We start from the raw sequence: 13,801 nt of genomic DNA, 5'->3' as shown, positions 1-13,801 counted from the left end.
GTAGACACTTTCAGTTGTGGACAGGGGTCATCATAGGCACTCTGACTGGTCTGTGGCTACAGAGTCCCATATGCAGTAGGCTGCGATGCACTGTGTGTCGTGACAAATTCTTCCGTAACATCATTCATATTTTCTGTGACATGTGCCACAGTAGACCTTCTGACCAGATGGGATAGCCTTCGTTGCCAATGTGCATAGATAAGCCTTGGGTGCCCAACTCCCTGTCACCGGTTTGTGGTTTGTCCCTCCTCGGACCACTGTCAGTAGGTACTCACCACTGCTGACCGGCAGAAGCCTTGCCATTTCAAATTGTAATCTGGCCATAACAATTTGTCCCTTGTCAAATACTCTCAGGTCTTTACTCCTGCCCATTTCTCCTGCATTCAACACGTTGACTACGAGAACTGATTGTTCACTTACCATCTAATCTACACAGAAATGTGGCCTTGTTAGGTGATGATCAATGTTATTTGCTTCACCTGTGAGTGGTCATAATCGGCTCATCGATGTATGTGTGCATTTAAAGTGCCCTATAAAGGAAGGACAATTTCGGAAAAATGTATAACTCTCAATAGTTGATTGTTGTTTTGGTACAACTATCAAAAAACAGTTTAAAGGCTGATTGTCATTGGCATAGTATAAGAGGGCTTCACACCATCCGTGTTTCTGCATCTGTCCGCTCTGTTTATTTGTTTTCCTATGTAAACATGCTAGACAGACATTTTTGTAGGTTTGTCAGCATCTCCTGCAGGAGCATTGTGTTTTTTAGAAAAATTTTAACGGCTAAAAACATATATCGATAGACCTGATTACTACTCTTTTCTTGGTGATGGGTGTAGCTTTTTTTAGCGCAAGGATGCATTTGTTTGAACAACCTCTAAGATAACTCCGATGTAAAAATGCAAATTGAGAAGAAGGATAGTCTGGAAGAATAAGACGGAATAAGAATTGCCAACTAATGTGCCAGTGCAAAAGCAAACATATAATGCAAGAATACAGTGTTTTAACATAGTAATCAGATATATATCTAGTCATAACTGCACTTAAATAATAATATAATAATACTATTGCACAAGCATTCATATTATTTGTTTTACTTAACTCTTACAATGATAAAATTATTTTCTCTCTGGCCACTGGAACACCAAACCTCTGCTAATGTGAGATAGTTATGGACTACCCTACGAGCGATGTTGTGTTGCAATGCCTTGAGGTTATTTACACTAGATGCATCAAACCGAACATTCTAAACCATTTATTTGTCTTGCTCGCAGGAGTAGCGCCAGCATGTGCAATGGAAAATAGAATGGTGCATCCGTTAACTCTCGCTGCGACAAGGCACAATGCGACGAACGCATCCAGTGTAGACAGCATCATTGATTGTAATAGAAGTTATTTACTTGTGTTGCATCATGCTGAACCGCTCATGTCTGGTGTAGATGTAGGGTGTTACTGGTTAGAACTCCTAATTCCTATTGCTTCTTTTCTGTGGCATGCAAACCACAGGAGACCATTTAATATCCCTTGTAATTATTAATAATTAGAGAAAAGTGGTTCTGGTGCCACAAAGTTTTGAGCAGGATTACAGTGAAGGGCCAATTCTTGCCATTTGGGCACTGGAAACTGCAAAGCACAAATGGTATCTGCCCTGAATCTAAGTGTGGTTTCTCTATAGCTGCATTTCCATCATCGGGTTGAATGGTTCTCATTGCAAATCCATGCTAGTTTGAATGGTTATGGTTTCTTTTATGAGTGTGGTGCTGCGAAATCATGATTATAATATACATAACAAATACGTAAATTGGTGATGACTTAAGACATAAATATTGGGGCGAGTGCGCTTTGGAGTATGATCACATGTTCCAGTTTTTAGAGATTAATTTTTCCATGGTTTTTACTAAAGCACAGGAAAAACTTGCATATTGCAAAAAGGAAAGCAAAACGAAAAAGGTGAGAGATTTATCAACATATGCCGAGGGGTTGTGTATGCCACTGGACACAAAAACATAGAAAGGTTAAAGTTTCCAGACTAGCTAAAAAAATTATTTATTTAAAAAATACTATGACTAATATGTTGATATGTTATATGAGTTTAAATGAGCTAGTCAGCATAATATACCTCCCTGACAAAAAGGCATGTAGAAATGTTTTTACTATACTAGTTAAACCATCATCATAAAATCATACACTAAACATACACCTATTTTTATTAACTTACATTATTTCATCCAGATATAAGAAAACGTGTCGAGCTACCTAGAAACAACTGAGTTACCTTATCACTGGCAAATTGACAATTGTGAGTCGCCACATACTAAAGCCATTTCACCAGCAGGGTTAAGTTTAGCTACGGTAATCGTTCTGGGAAATCCGGGCAAAAATGGTTTGTAATTGTTCTGCACCTAACGTTGCTCAAGTGGACATGATGCTGAAACCATTCCCAAACCATGCTCAGAACAGTTCGGCCCAGTGGTGGAAAAGGACTAAGTGGCTAGCTCTGCTAAACTCTGCTGTCTCTCACATTTGTGTGCTTAGGGCTTTTCAGGAGATTTTGGGGAGCGTGGACCACCGGGACCCGATGGAAACCCAGTAAGTAGAGCTACATCAACTATGTGGCTGACTGCCATTGAGGGGGAACTTTAAACAAATGCCTCTAATGCTCATTATTCTTCTCTATAGAGTTGTGAATTCATAGAGTTGTTTCAGCTTAGATGCTTGGGTTATGTTTATAATAAGGTTTAAAAAGAGGATTGCTACGCATAAGGAGAAATGTTCACTGGATGAAAATATCTGTCTAGTGTGTCTACATACAGTAGTTCACATAGGAAAACAATTGAAAAACAGGATCAAGGAGACTTCTGATATTCAGAAAACTAAAACTAAATGATTGAATAAAATAAATGTTTCTGTTTAATTTAGTTTGTTTTCGTTAGTTTTAGTCTTGGTAATTTAGGGTCATTAATTTTTATTTGATTTTGTATTTAATTTGGAATCATGAACATGCATTTTTAGTTCAGTTTCAGTTTAACCAATAAAGTTTTTTTTTTTTTTTTTTCATTTCGATTAATTAAAAAAGAAGCACCGCACTCTTCTAGCTGATCTAGGTGCTATGACCAAATTATTAATTACATGCAAGAGAAACAAAAGGAAGGTCTGCACTCTGTAAATGTCTTACAAAAAATATTTGTTCAAGAACCAGTATTTTTTGTAAGACATTTCCAGTGCAGATCTTTCTTTTGTTTCTTTTATTTTAATAAAAAAAAAAATCATTTAGTTTTAGTTTTCTGAATATCAGAATCCTGTTTTTCAATTGTTTTCCTATGTAAACTACTGTATGTAGACACACTAGATAGATATTTTTGACTGTTTCAAAGTCTGGCTGTTTTTTATCAACTTTCACAGGAGTTCCATGTTTTTAAGATGCTGCTTCAACTTAAAACACACCTCAAAACACTGCTGTTCTACTCTATTCGTGGTGCTGCATCTAGCTTTGTTTGGCGCAGGGACGCATTTGGTGTTATCCGTCCCTAAGATGGCTCTGAATTGGCATGTAAAAATGAAGAGCGTGATAAGGGTATACTGTGGCGGTACAATCTTGAAGTGTCAGTCTTGTAATTATGGTTTTGTAAAAACATTTTTTTAGTTCAGTTTAAGTTTTTCCAGTTAAGTTAATATTTCATTTCAATTTAAAGTTTAGTTTTAGATTTCTCACGGTCTGAAGTCTCCCTGGCCTCTGCATGCCCTCTTGCTGTCTGTCACACACTGTCATGCACACATGGTTATACAACCTGACCGGGCCACTCAAACCACTGCACTCTAATAAATGCCTTTGATTTTTGCCACCACAGTAACATATACAAGCCAGTTAGGCATCCAGTGTGTACCGCTCTGCATTGATTCATGAAATACTGGTAATAGGGAAATCATCTGTCACTACTGGAATCTACAGCAGAAATCTGTTTTTGCCTTTACAGGGGTTGCTTCACTTATGATTGTTTTACCATATTTTCTTTTCCCCTAAATTACCTAATATTTTGTCCTTTCCTTTTTTAATGTTTCCATGTCCCAATGATTTTATTGGTCACTTATTATGAGTCATGACATAAGACATAATTTTGAAACATTAGTAATGCAATAAATGTATTTTGTCAATAATGTATAAAGTCATAAGCAAAGCCACATTTTACTATCTTTTTAGTGGTTCTTGTTAAAGCAAGCATTACAATTATTATTGCTCGTATTTAGTTAAAGATTTGACAAAGCCCTAACCCTAACTACTATCTTTGACGTGTAACTTGTCCCGCACCATTTGTGAAATGGACATGAATGATACCTCAAATTGTGTGACTTTTCTAAGCAATCAGACCATGATTTTTACTATTTCTTATGGACAATAAAACAGGTGGGAAAAAAACAAAACTTACGAGAAACCCAAGCCATGTATAGGGACCAAAATACCATAGAAGTTGTGGGGTGAACTCTTTTGATTTCAGCCAGTAAGCAGCCACCTAGCAACCAACCAGAACACCCTGTAAAAACGCACCCAAAAATGTCCTTAGCATCTGCATAGCAACATCCTTGCAACCACCCAGAAAACCAAATAGAAAACCATTAAAAGTACTCAAAATGCATTCACAACCGCTTAGCAGTCACCAAGCAACCAACCACAACACCCCATAGAAATGCACTAAAACAACTCGGAACGCCTTAGCAACCACACAGCAACGCCCTTGCAACTACCCAGAAAATTATTCTTAGCAGCCACCCAGAAAAAACACTCGGGACATAGCAAAACTCTACCAATCACCCAGAATACCCTCTGAACCACTAAGCAACTGCTCAGAACCCAGTATGTTGAGCTTTAACAACCATTTGGCCGGAACCATTAGGGGAAGTTTAAACAACCTCTTCTAATACTTATTTTTCATCTTTAAAGTGTTGGGAATTTAGAGAATTGATGCACACTAAAACAACACAGAAAGCCTTAGTAACCACATAGAAAAACCCTTGCAAACACTTAGAACACCCTTGGAGCCACCTAGCAACCACCCAGAACACCCCATAGTAACACACTAAAACCCACTCAGAATGCTTCGCAACCACATAGCAACACCCTACAACCACCCAGAACACCCCAAATAAGTGCAATAAAAACCACATAGTACACCTTAGCAACCACATAGCAATACCCTAGCAACCTCCAAGAACACCCCAAACCAGTGCAATAAAAACCATGTAGTACACCTTGGCAACCACATAGCAATGCCCTGGCAACCACCCAGAATACCCCAAAACAGTGCTATAAAAACCATGTGGTACACCTTAGCAACCACATAGCAATACCCTAGCAACCTCCAAGAACACCCCAAACCAGTGCAATAAAAACCATGTAGTACACCTTGGCAACCACATAGCAATGCCCTGGCAACCACCCAGAATACCCCAAAACAGTGCTATAAAAACCATGTGGTACACCTTAGCAACCTCATAGCAAAGTCCTGGCAACCACCCAGAACAACCCAAAAAAAGAGCAATAAAACAACACTGTACACCTTAGCTACCAACACCCAAGCAACCTCCCAGAACAACCTTGGAGCAACCTAGCAACCACCTAGAATACCCCTTAGAAACATACTAAAAACCACAAAGAATGCTTAGCAATCACATAGTAACACCCTGGCAACCACCCAGAATACCTCTCAGAAAAACACTAAAAACCACTCAAAGCACATTTGTTACCCCAGGGTTGGGAAAGTTACTTTTAAGATGTATTCCACTATAGATTTCAGAATACATGCTGTATAATGTCATTCGTAACATATTCCATTAGATTATTCAAGGTCAGTAATGTAATCTAAATACTTTGGATTGTTTCTTAAGCACTGGTAGATATTTTCATTGTTTTGACTACATAAAATGTGCCAGACGAGTAAGACAAAATGCACATGTTAAAAATACATTCTTAAAGAAGAAAAAAAAAGGAAAAATATCTAATGCAATGTTTCTTCTAAAACAAGATAAAGCAAATTGATATTGTTGTTATAGCATTGTTGCAGAATTTTGCACAGACAAGCACCATCTGTTATTTTTTTGTTTTTTAAGGACTCAACAAAACAGCTTCAGTAAGGAGTCTATTGCTCTCAACTCAGTTCAAATACACAAGCATGTGAGCTAATTTTATGTCTTTGCTACTTTCACACCATGTATAATAAAACCACACTTAAGCTGTCCATATCCAAGCTCTCTTTCTGGCAGTAGTTTAGTGCTAGCCTGGCTGCCTGACCACCTCAACTCTCTGTTGCATTGTAACACTAACTACATCACACAGGGAGAGGACACGCTCTCCTCTCTTTCTCAATACCCTTCTTTAATCAGCGGTCACTTGGCAAGAGCAGCCAACCATGTAACATCTATCTTCTCCCTTTCAAAAGAACAAGGAGAGAGAAACTACACAGGGGATTTTATTTTGGCCTGCTAGTGAGGGAGGAAGTAGGTATGGCAGGTAGCAGCCAGCCAGTCACGCCACACAACAAAACCTCTCTCTGTGCTCCACAGCGGCTCTCTTTCATTGGCTTGCTGAAGGGGCCATAGATTAGCCTGCCATCAGGGTACAAAGGTTTCACTCCCTTCTTTTTTCCTTCTCTCAGCACAGGTCTGCTGTGGCAACACGGATCAGTCTCCTCAGAGAGACTGTTGTACCTGTAATGCTCAATATGTGCTCTCGTTTTCTCATAGGGGGAGATGGGTGCCCCAGGACCTGTTGGTATCCCTGGCCTTATTGTGAGTTAACCAACATTGTATGATTGACATGTTTACCTTCTAGCTACAGTGCTTTTGTTTCTGATAATAAATCTCAATTACCATCTGTATGCACGTTTTTACGCAGATATCAATTAATAAGTAGGTTTGCTTTTAAAATGTAGGATATCATTTAAAACCAACTCAAACATGGAATGTGCTAAGCTGAAATGTTTTTATACATGTGCTTTTACAGGCACATACACCCTCTTTTAGAATTAACCAGATTCATGATTTACATTCATCAGTGTTAGACATTCTCTGCATCTCTGCATAAGTAAGAACACTTACATTATTATTAGTGAATGAGACCCCACGATGCCTCTGTCTTCCTCTTCCTATGAATTTTGTATAGTATATTAGAGCTTTTCATTAATAATATGTGCATATTTTTTATTATGTATGTGTCTTTGTATAATGGCAGGGTGATATGGGCCCGGTTGGAAATATGGGTCTTCCTGGGCCAGTGGGACTGAAGGTGATTACTCTGAAATTGTTATGACCAAATTAATTAGTTATTCACATAAGCACAACTATTAGGGTTAGGGTTGAAAACCCCTAGAGTTAGGGTCGGTGTACAGCAGTTTGACTAAAACAACAAAAGTCTGGGGCTCATTGCAGCCTAAACTGGCCAAGAACCGACACTTACACAGGAAGAACTGTCTGACTGATACATAGAACAATCAATCACAGTAGGTTTTGTCATTATGTGCCATCTAAGGGAGGGGCTATCTAAGAGATATAATATCATGATAAAGACCCAATTTTACCACATTTATATGGCTACTTTTCATAACAGCAAATATTGAAGACAAAGCTATTTACTCTGGGATTCATTCAGTTTGCCTTAAGGAAAGATCTCCATTCATAAAACAATGAGCAATTGTACTGGTCTTTCGTATTGACTTCTGTCTCTCTGGTGTAATGCAGGGTGTTCAAGGAAACCCAGGAGAACCTGGACTGAAAGGTGATAAGGTGATTTGAATACCTTTCCTTAGCATTTGATTTTTTTTGTATTTGATTGCAACACAGAATAGCACCAATAGAAATAATGAGTAGGGTCAATTGAGGTAAATTGGGCCATATTTTGAAATTGAGATGACTGGCCCAATTTACCAGAAGCCACCCTATATAACACATTCAATATGTTGAAGTCTTTAAAGTCAACATGAAATTATAAAGGTATAAACAATCCAAAAATTGAAATACTGCACCATTTACTTACCATCTTGTTGATTCAAACCCATATTACTTTCCTTTTTTCATGGAATAAATGGAGAATGTCTATGCGGAATGCTAGGAAATTAAAACTTCAAACCCCATTCACTTTCATTTTATAAGAAAAATAGCAGCGTCAACATTCTTAAAAAAAAATGTTGATATCAGGGCAGAGTGGTCAAGGGTTAAACAGTGGCATGCTCGACTTACAGTACAGTGTCTGCCCTACTGCTATGACAGTCCAGATGGCAGCCTTTCTTTCTGCCCTCTAGATACAGTGGGTGCTGACAGGCTTAAACTGAAATGTTCTATTTTGTTGCCAAGATATTCTGAAGGCTTTTTTTTGAACAGCTGTTTTCACCTCCATGTGTACAACTTAACTTCATATTTTACCAGCATCATAGGTATCTTGAGAACTTGAATAATGTTGTGATTGTACTTCCTGAGAGAATGTTTTTTTTATGTCTGTTTTGACAGGGTGAAGATGGGTTGCCAGGAGAACCCGGGGAACCTGGATTTCAAGGTGACAAGGTATTTTGTCTCACAGCTTTTCCTTTCATTTAGTCAGTCACAGTCTACATGGTACCTTTTTTTGTGTGCATGTGTTTGTACCTGTGTGTATGTGTTTAAATTCAAAACAACCAAGGGGGATTTTTTTTTTCCTCTCAAGATAACTGTATGATGATAATTAATTGCATTTTTCAGGGTATTCAAGGCTCACCAGGTTTACCAGGAATTCGAGGAAAGCCAGGGCCACAGGTTAATTTATACATTGTTTTTTTAAGTTATGTACTGTTTAGCAGGCATGAAAGAATTAATGTGGCCATGCATCTTCCAAACTGACTTAAAAAATATCTATTTAAAAATGCACTTTTTGTACTTTTAGGGGAAGCCTGGAGATCGCGGTCCAGATGGTTTGCCAGGCCCACCTGGCCCTGAGGTTATTGTGCTAATTTTAAAACCACTACAATTAAATGTGCAAATATAACAAACGTACACAGTCATCCAATAGCTATTAAGGTGTGTTCACACTGAAAAGATTTTCAGTGACAAAGTGACCAGAAGTTGTTAATTTTCAGTGATGGTTCAATGAGGTTATGGGATTTGAGACTTGACTTTGACTAATAGGCAATTGTCTTTAGTCTTGACTTAGACACCTAGGCAATTGACTGGAGACTTGGCTTGGACTCCTAGGCAATTTACATTACTTTTCAAATCTGAACAGACTAAAACTGGGCATCACACACACCAAAAGGCTGGGGATCACTCACTACCCAAATCCGTCAAGTCGATCTGATCCAGTCAGATCACAGACTCATGTGGAAACAGTGTTACCAGATTAGTTTGATGTTTTCCAACCCAATGATTGTTGAAAACTATCCCAATATATATATATATTTAAAATGCTCAAATAGTGTATACGGAAATCAAGCAAATTTCAACCATAATACCAAAGCATAGCCGTTAAAACCTTAATGACACAATTAAGATATGAAATGATAAAGTTTTCCTATTTTTCTATTTCAAACAAATAGACAAACACACACACACACACACACACGAAAACAACAATATGCTGCCCTGGCATATCAAGAAGCGAAATAATGTATGCTGTTAATTGTGCTACAATTATAGTAATGTTTTTGCTTATCAATATTTTATGAACTAATATATAAAATAAATGTTATGTAATCTGTCCTACCTTTTTACGCTGTAATGGCTCATTCCAAATTCCAAACTGTCATTGTACAGACATTTGAACTGGCTAATACACAGAAGAGTCAAAGTTTCCAGACAGCTGTGAGGAAGGAACACAATGATGTTCATCCATTCCATGTTGAGGCCTGTGCGCACATCCATGAGTTAAGAGGAAAATACTTTTTACACATGATTATTAGAAGAGTAAATAATATGATAAGTCCTGGCATTAATCATGGCATAAGATCGGCTATTTCCCCCATTCGTGATTTTATACAGTAATAATGAGCAACCACATGCAAATATTAATTGTGGAAATAAAAAGACTTGTGGCACGAAAAATTACAAACTTCTTCATTCACATTGGAGAAAACACAAAAACGTGGGTTATAGTACTGTCACGCCCACACACAAGACGAGACAGTCACAATGTCGGAGTAAACTGCTTTATTCCACAAAGCAGGCAACAGTACAAAAGGGCAAATCCAGTGAAGAGGAGTCAAGGGGGGGCGTGAGGTCGAAGCCGGGGAATCAAAATAGAACAGAGGGCAAATCCACGGAAGAGTAGTTGGGGGGAGCGTTAGGTCGAAGCCGGGAAATCAGTAAACAACTAGACGAGACTAGCGAGAGGAAAAGACAGTGGAAGCTAGGGGAAAACTAGTGCTGGCAAAGCGAAGGGGTAAACTAAACAATAACCAACAAGAGTGAAACGAAAGGGTTGTGATATATATAGGGGAAAAAACGAGCGGTGCAGGTGAAACGAATAACCTAGTGATTGGGACGAGTGCGGGTGAAACTAATACTCTGGTGATTGTGAGCGAGCGCGAGAGCCAGAGGGGGCGGGTGCAGGTGAAACTAATACCAGGGAACGTGCACGCTAACAAAGGGACTGTGGAGTTAAATACGGGACGAAATGGGCACAGAAGAGGTAAGGGCAAAACGAGACAAGGTGAATGTTACAAGTACGTCTTTCTCTGTTATAGGTTAGTAACCTATAGGCCACGCAAAATGTAGAAAATTCATAAAGGCTTCATAAAGGCATAATATATCATGCTTGCAAATACCCTATGGATGATTCACAAACATAACATTTTTTGTTTGACAATTGTATCCAACTGTATTTGCTGATTTGGATTAAAACATAAATTGTTCAATCTTTCTATTTTATTTTATTTATTTATAAATAAAATTGGAGTGGTGTGAATCTTAACTAAACAAATTTACAGACTTTTTAAATAAATTTATTAAAAGTCAAATAGTATTTAAATAATGTTGTAAAGAACATGCATGATAAATGTAATGAAAAATAATGAGAAAATGCAATCATTTATTTATTTTCATTTTCTAGCCTAAGCTCTGTATTTATTTAATTCAGAGAATAATGCATTCATATTGCTGACCTTGTCTCCAAGTATTTTCTTCTTATTTATTTATTCAAACTTTTTATATCAAATGAAAAGAAGATAAAACATTGAAGGTGCGATAACTGGGGACAAATGTTGCTACAGTGTGGCAAACGAGGAGCAGGTTTCTTTCCAAGTGAATTAAGGTGTGAGAGATGAGGGGAATATCTCATCTGGCCGTCGTAATAGCAGTCACACTATATGGCTACGATGCTAAATTTCAGATACTGCCCAAAGTTCTTCGGTGGCTGAAGATCATCGCAAAAGCTATTAATCGGCCGTCTGTGAACATGTCACACTGAACATTGTAAGATTGCCAACTTTGCCCTGCGACGACGGAAATCCTTTAAGATTCCAGAAATTTGTCTCAGTCGACAGAATCATGGCAAAAATCATACAGCGTGCACTCGCCTTTAGACTCACAAGAAGTTGACTTAAGACTTGGACTCATAGGCAATTGCCTTGAAACTTAGACTTATGTGTAGTTAGACTTGAGACTTGACTTCAAGTCATAGGCAATTAACTGGAGACTAAGACTAAGGCAATTGATTTGAGACTTAGATTCACAGGCAGTTAAATTAAGACTTTACTTAGACTCAAAGACAATTGACATGAGACTTAGACTTATAGGCAGTTGACTTGAAACTGAGACACACAGGCAATTGACTTGAGACTTGAATTGGACTCCACATTAGAGAATTGAAAATCAAATCAAATTTATTTATTACACATTTAAAAACAACCATAGTTGACCAAAGTGCTGTACAGTGGTATCACAGGCAAGCCAGTATAACAGAATTAAAACATAGCTAATAGGGCAATTTCACTGCTTAACCAAGATTTTAAGGTAAATTAAAAGCTAATGAAAATAAGAAAGTTTTAAGCAACTATTTAAAAACAGATAGAGAGGAGGTGGTCCTGAGGTAATCCGGTAAGCTGTTCCACAGTTTGGGGCCAGTGATACAAAAGGCACGATGACCTCTATGCTTCATCTTGGATCTAGGAACAGACAGAATTCCACAATCCCCGGATCTGAGTGATCTGGTTGGGTTAGGTGGACGAACCAAATCACAAAGATAATAGGGTGCCAGATTGTTTAAAGATTTATAGACAAATGGTAAAATCTTAAAATCAAATTGAAATCTCAACCTGTGCAAGGAGATCAGGATGGGAGTGATATGTTCATATTTACGACTGCCAGTTAAAAGTCGTGCTCCAGAAATTTGGACCATCTGCAGGCAGGCTAGAGCTGATTGGTACAAGCCAGAGTACAGAGAATTACAGTAATCCAAGCATGAAGAAATAAAAGCATGGATCACAATTTCAAAAGTTTTCCTGGATAGGAAAGTTTTGTTTTAGCTAGGTGACGTAGGTGGAAAAAACTTGATCTAACCACTTCATTCATTTGTTTGTCGAACTTTATGCTACTATCAAAGAAAAAGCTTAGGTTCTTAGCTTGAGATGTGAGATGAGGAGTGAGAATAGCTAAGTCAAGTTTTATTCTCATTTAGGTGTAAAAAATTATCTGTCAACCAGGTTTTGAGTTCCTGCAGACAAGCTAAGAGAGGGTCAAGAGCTTGTTTCTCATGACATTTTATAGTTACATAGATCTGTGTGTCGTCAGCGTAACAATTAAATGACACCCCATATTTTATGTGACAATATAGTGATTTGATTTGATTGATTTTGATTTGTTAAAAATATAGCCCATAGGAAGCATATACAAAGAAAATAGGGTAGGAGCGAGGATCGAGCCCTGCGGAACACCAAAGGTAAGCTGTGCCACTGAGGAGGTATGCTGGCCCACTGCAACAGAGAAGCTTCTATCTGATATATGTGATCGGAACCAATTCAAAGCCGGACTTGAATACCAACACAATGCTCAAGGTGTGAAATAAGGTTATTTTGGTCAACCAGGTCAAATACGGAGCTAAGATCTAAGAGGACCAGGGCCATGACATTGCCAGTTTCTGTAGTCATTAGGATGTCATTGATTACTTTTAGTAGAGAAGATTCTGTACTATGCAAAGCCTTGAAACCCGACTGGAGAGGTTCAAGACAAGACAAGTCTTTAGATCTATAAGGAGAAATGTTTTCTCTAAATATTGCAACACTGTTTAGATACTAGGGAGCCACTCATGCACTCTCTGTTGCTCTTTCATGTGAAAATGTGCATCATTTGCTCATCATTTCTAAGAAATCCCTAGAATAACACATTTTAAAAATATATTTTTATGAAATGTATTGACCGACAACAGGCTTTATAAAACTAACTTGGCTTGGCCTTGAAAGACTTTAGACTTGACTTGGAACTGTGACAAAAGACTTGACTCTCCATCAGAGACTTGTGGACATCTCTGAAGCTTACTAGCAACCAATAGCACAGCAACTTGGCTACCTACAGCCATTTCATTACTATCAGAGTGAATGTACCTTCAGAGGAAGTAGACAGATAAACTACAATGCATGTGCCAAAGTCATAAAGAATGTCTCATTGTCTGATGTCATTACTTTTCACAAGGGCTTTCCAGGGGATATTGGATCACCAGGACAAAATGGTGTTGAGGGCTCAAAGGTCTGTAACTTCCTTCTAACTTAAAAGTGAAATGTACAAGGATTAATTTAGTCTTAATCTAGTGAAAATTAGTAATTTGTACAACAATTGTCAGTGAGCCTTCAGATTC

The 13,801-nt window shown here is 38.0% G+C and overlaps 1 protein-coding gene across 2 annotated transcripts in view; it reads left to right on the top strand.

Moving 5' to 3' along the window:
• Window positions 1-13,801, top strand: part of col27a1b (collagen, type XXVII, alpha 1b) — a 128,111-nt gene that overhangs the window by 56,897 nt on the left and 57,413 nt on the right. For both annotated transcript variants that reach the window (XR_007968540.1, XM_052103630.1), the window contains exons 13-20: window positions 2,536-2,589; window positions 6,736-6,780; window positions 7,223-7,276; window positions 7,729-7,773; window positions 8,494-8,547; window positions 8,722-8,775; window positions 8,903-8,956; window positions 13,639-13,692. Coding sequence is in view for 1 of the 2 variants with exons in the window: in XM_052103630.1 (XP_051959590.1) it covers window positions 2,536-2,589; window positions 6,736-6,780; window positions 7,223-7,276; window positions 7,729-7,773; window positions 8,494-8,547; window positions 8,722-8,775; window positions 8,903-8,956; window positions 13,639-13,692 (414 nt within the window). In the remaining variant the exon portion in view is untranslated. The remainder of the gene's footprint in view (window positions 1-2,535; window positions 2,590-6,735; window positions 6,781-7,222; window positions 7,277-7,728; window positions 7,774-8,493; window positions 8,548-8,721; window positions 8,776-8,902; window positions 8,957-13,638; window positions 13,693-13,801) is intronic.

Source organism: Xyrauchen texanus, chromosome 3 (assembly GCF_025860055.1).
Source record: "Xyrauchen texanus isolate HMW12.3.18 chromosome 3, RBS_HiC_50CHRs, whole genome shotgun sequence".
Taxonomy (NCBI): Eukaryota; Metazoa; Chordata; class Actinopteri; order Cypriniformes; family Catostomidae; genus Xyrauchen; species Xyrauchen texanus.
Note: the sequence above shows the minus strand (reverse complement) of the source record. Positions and strands in the feature narration are given on the sequence as shown.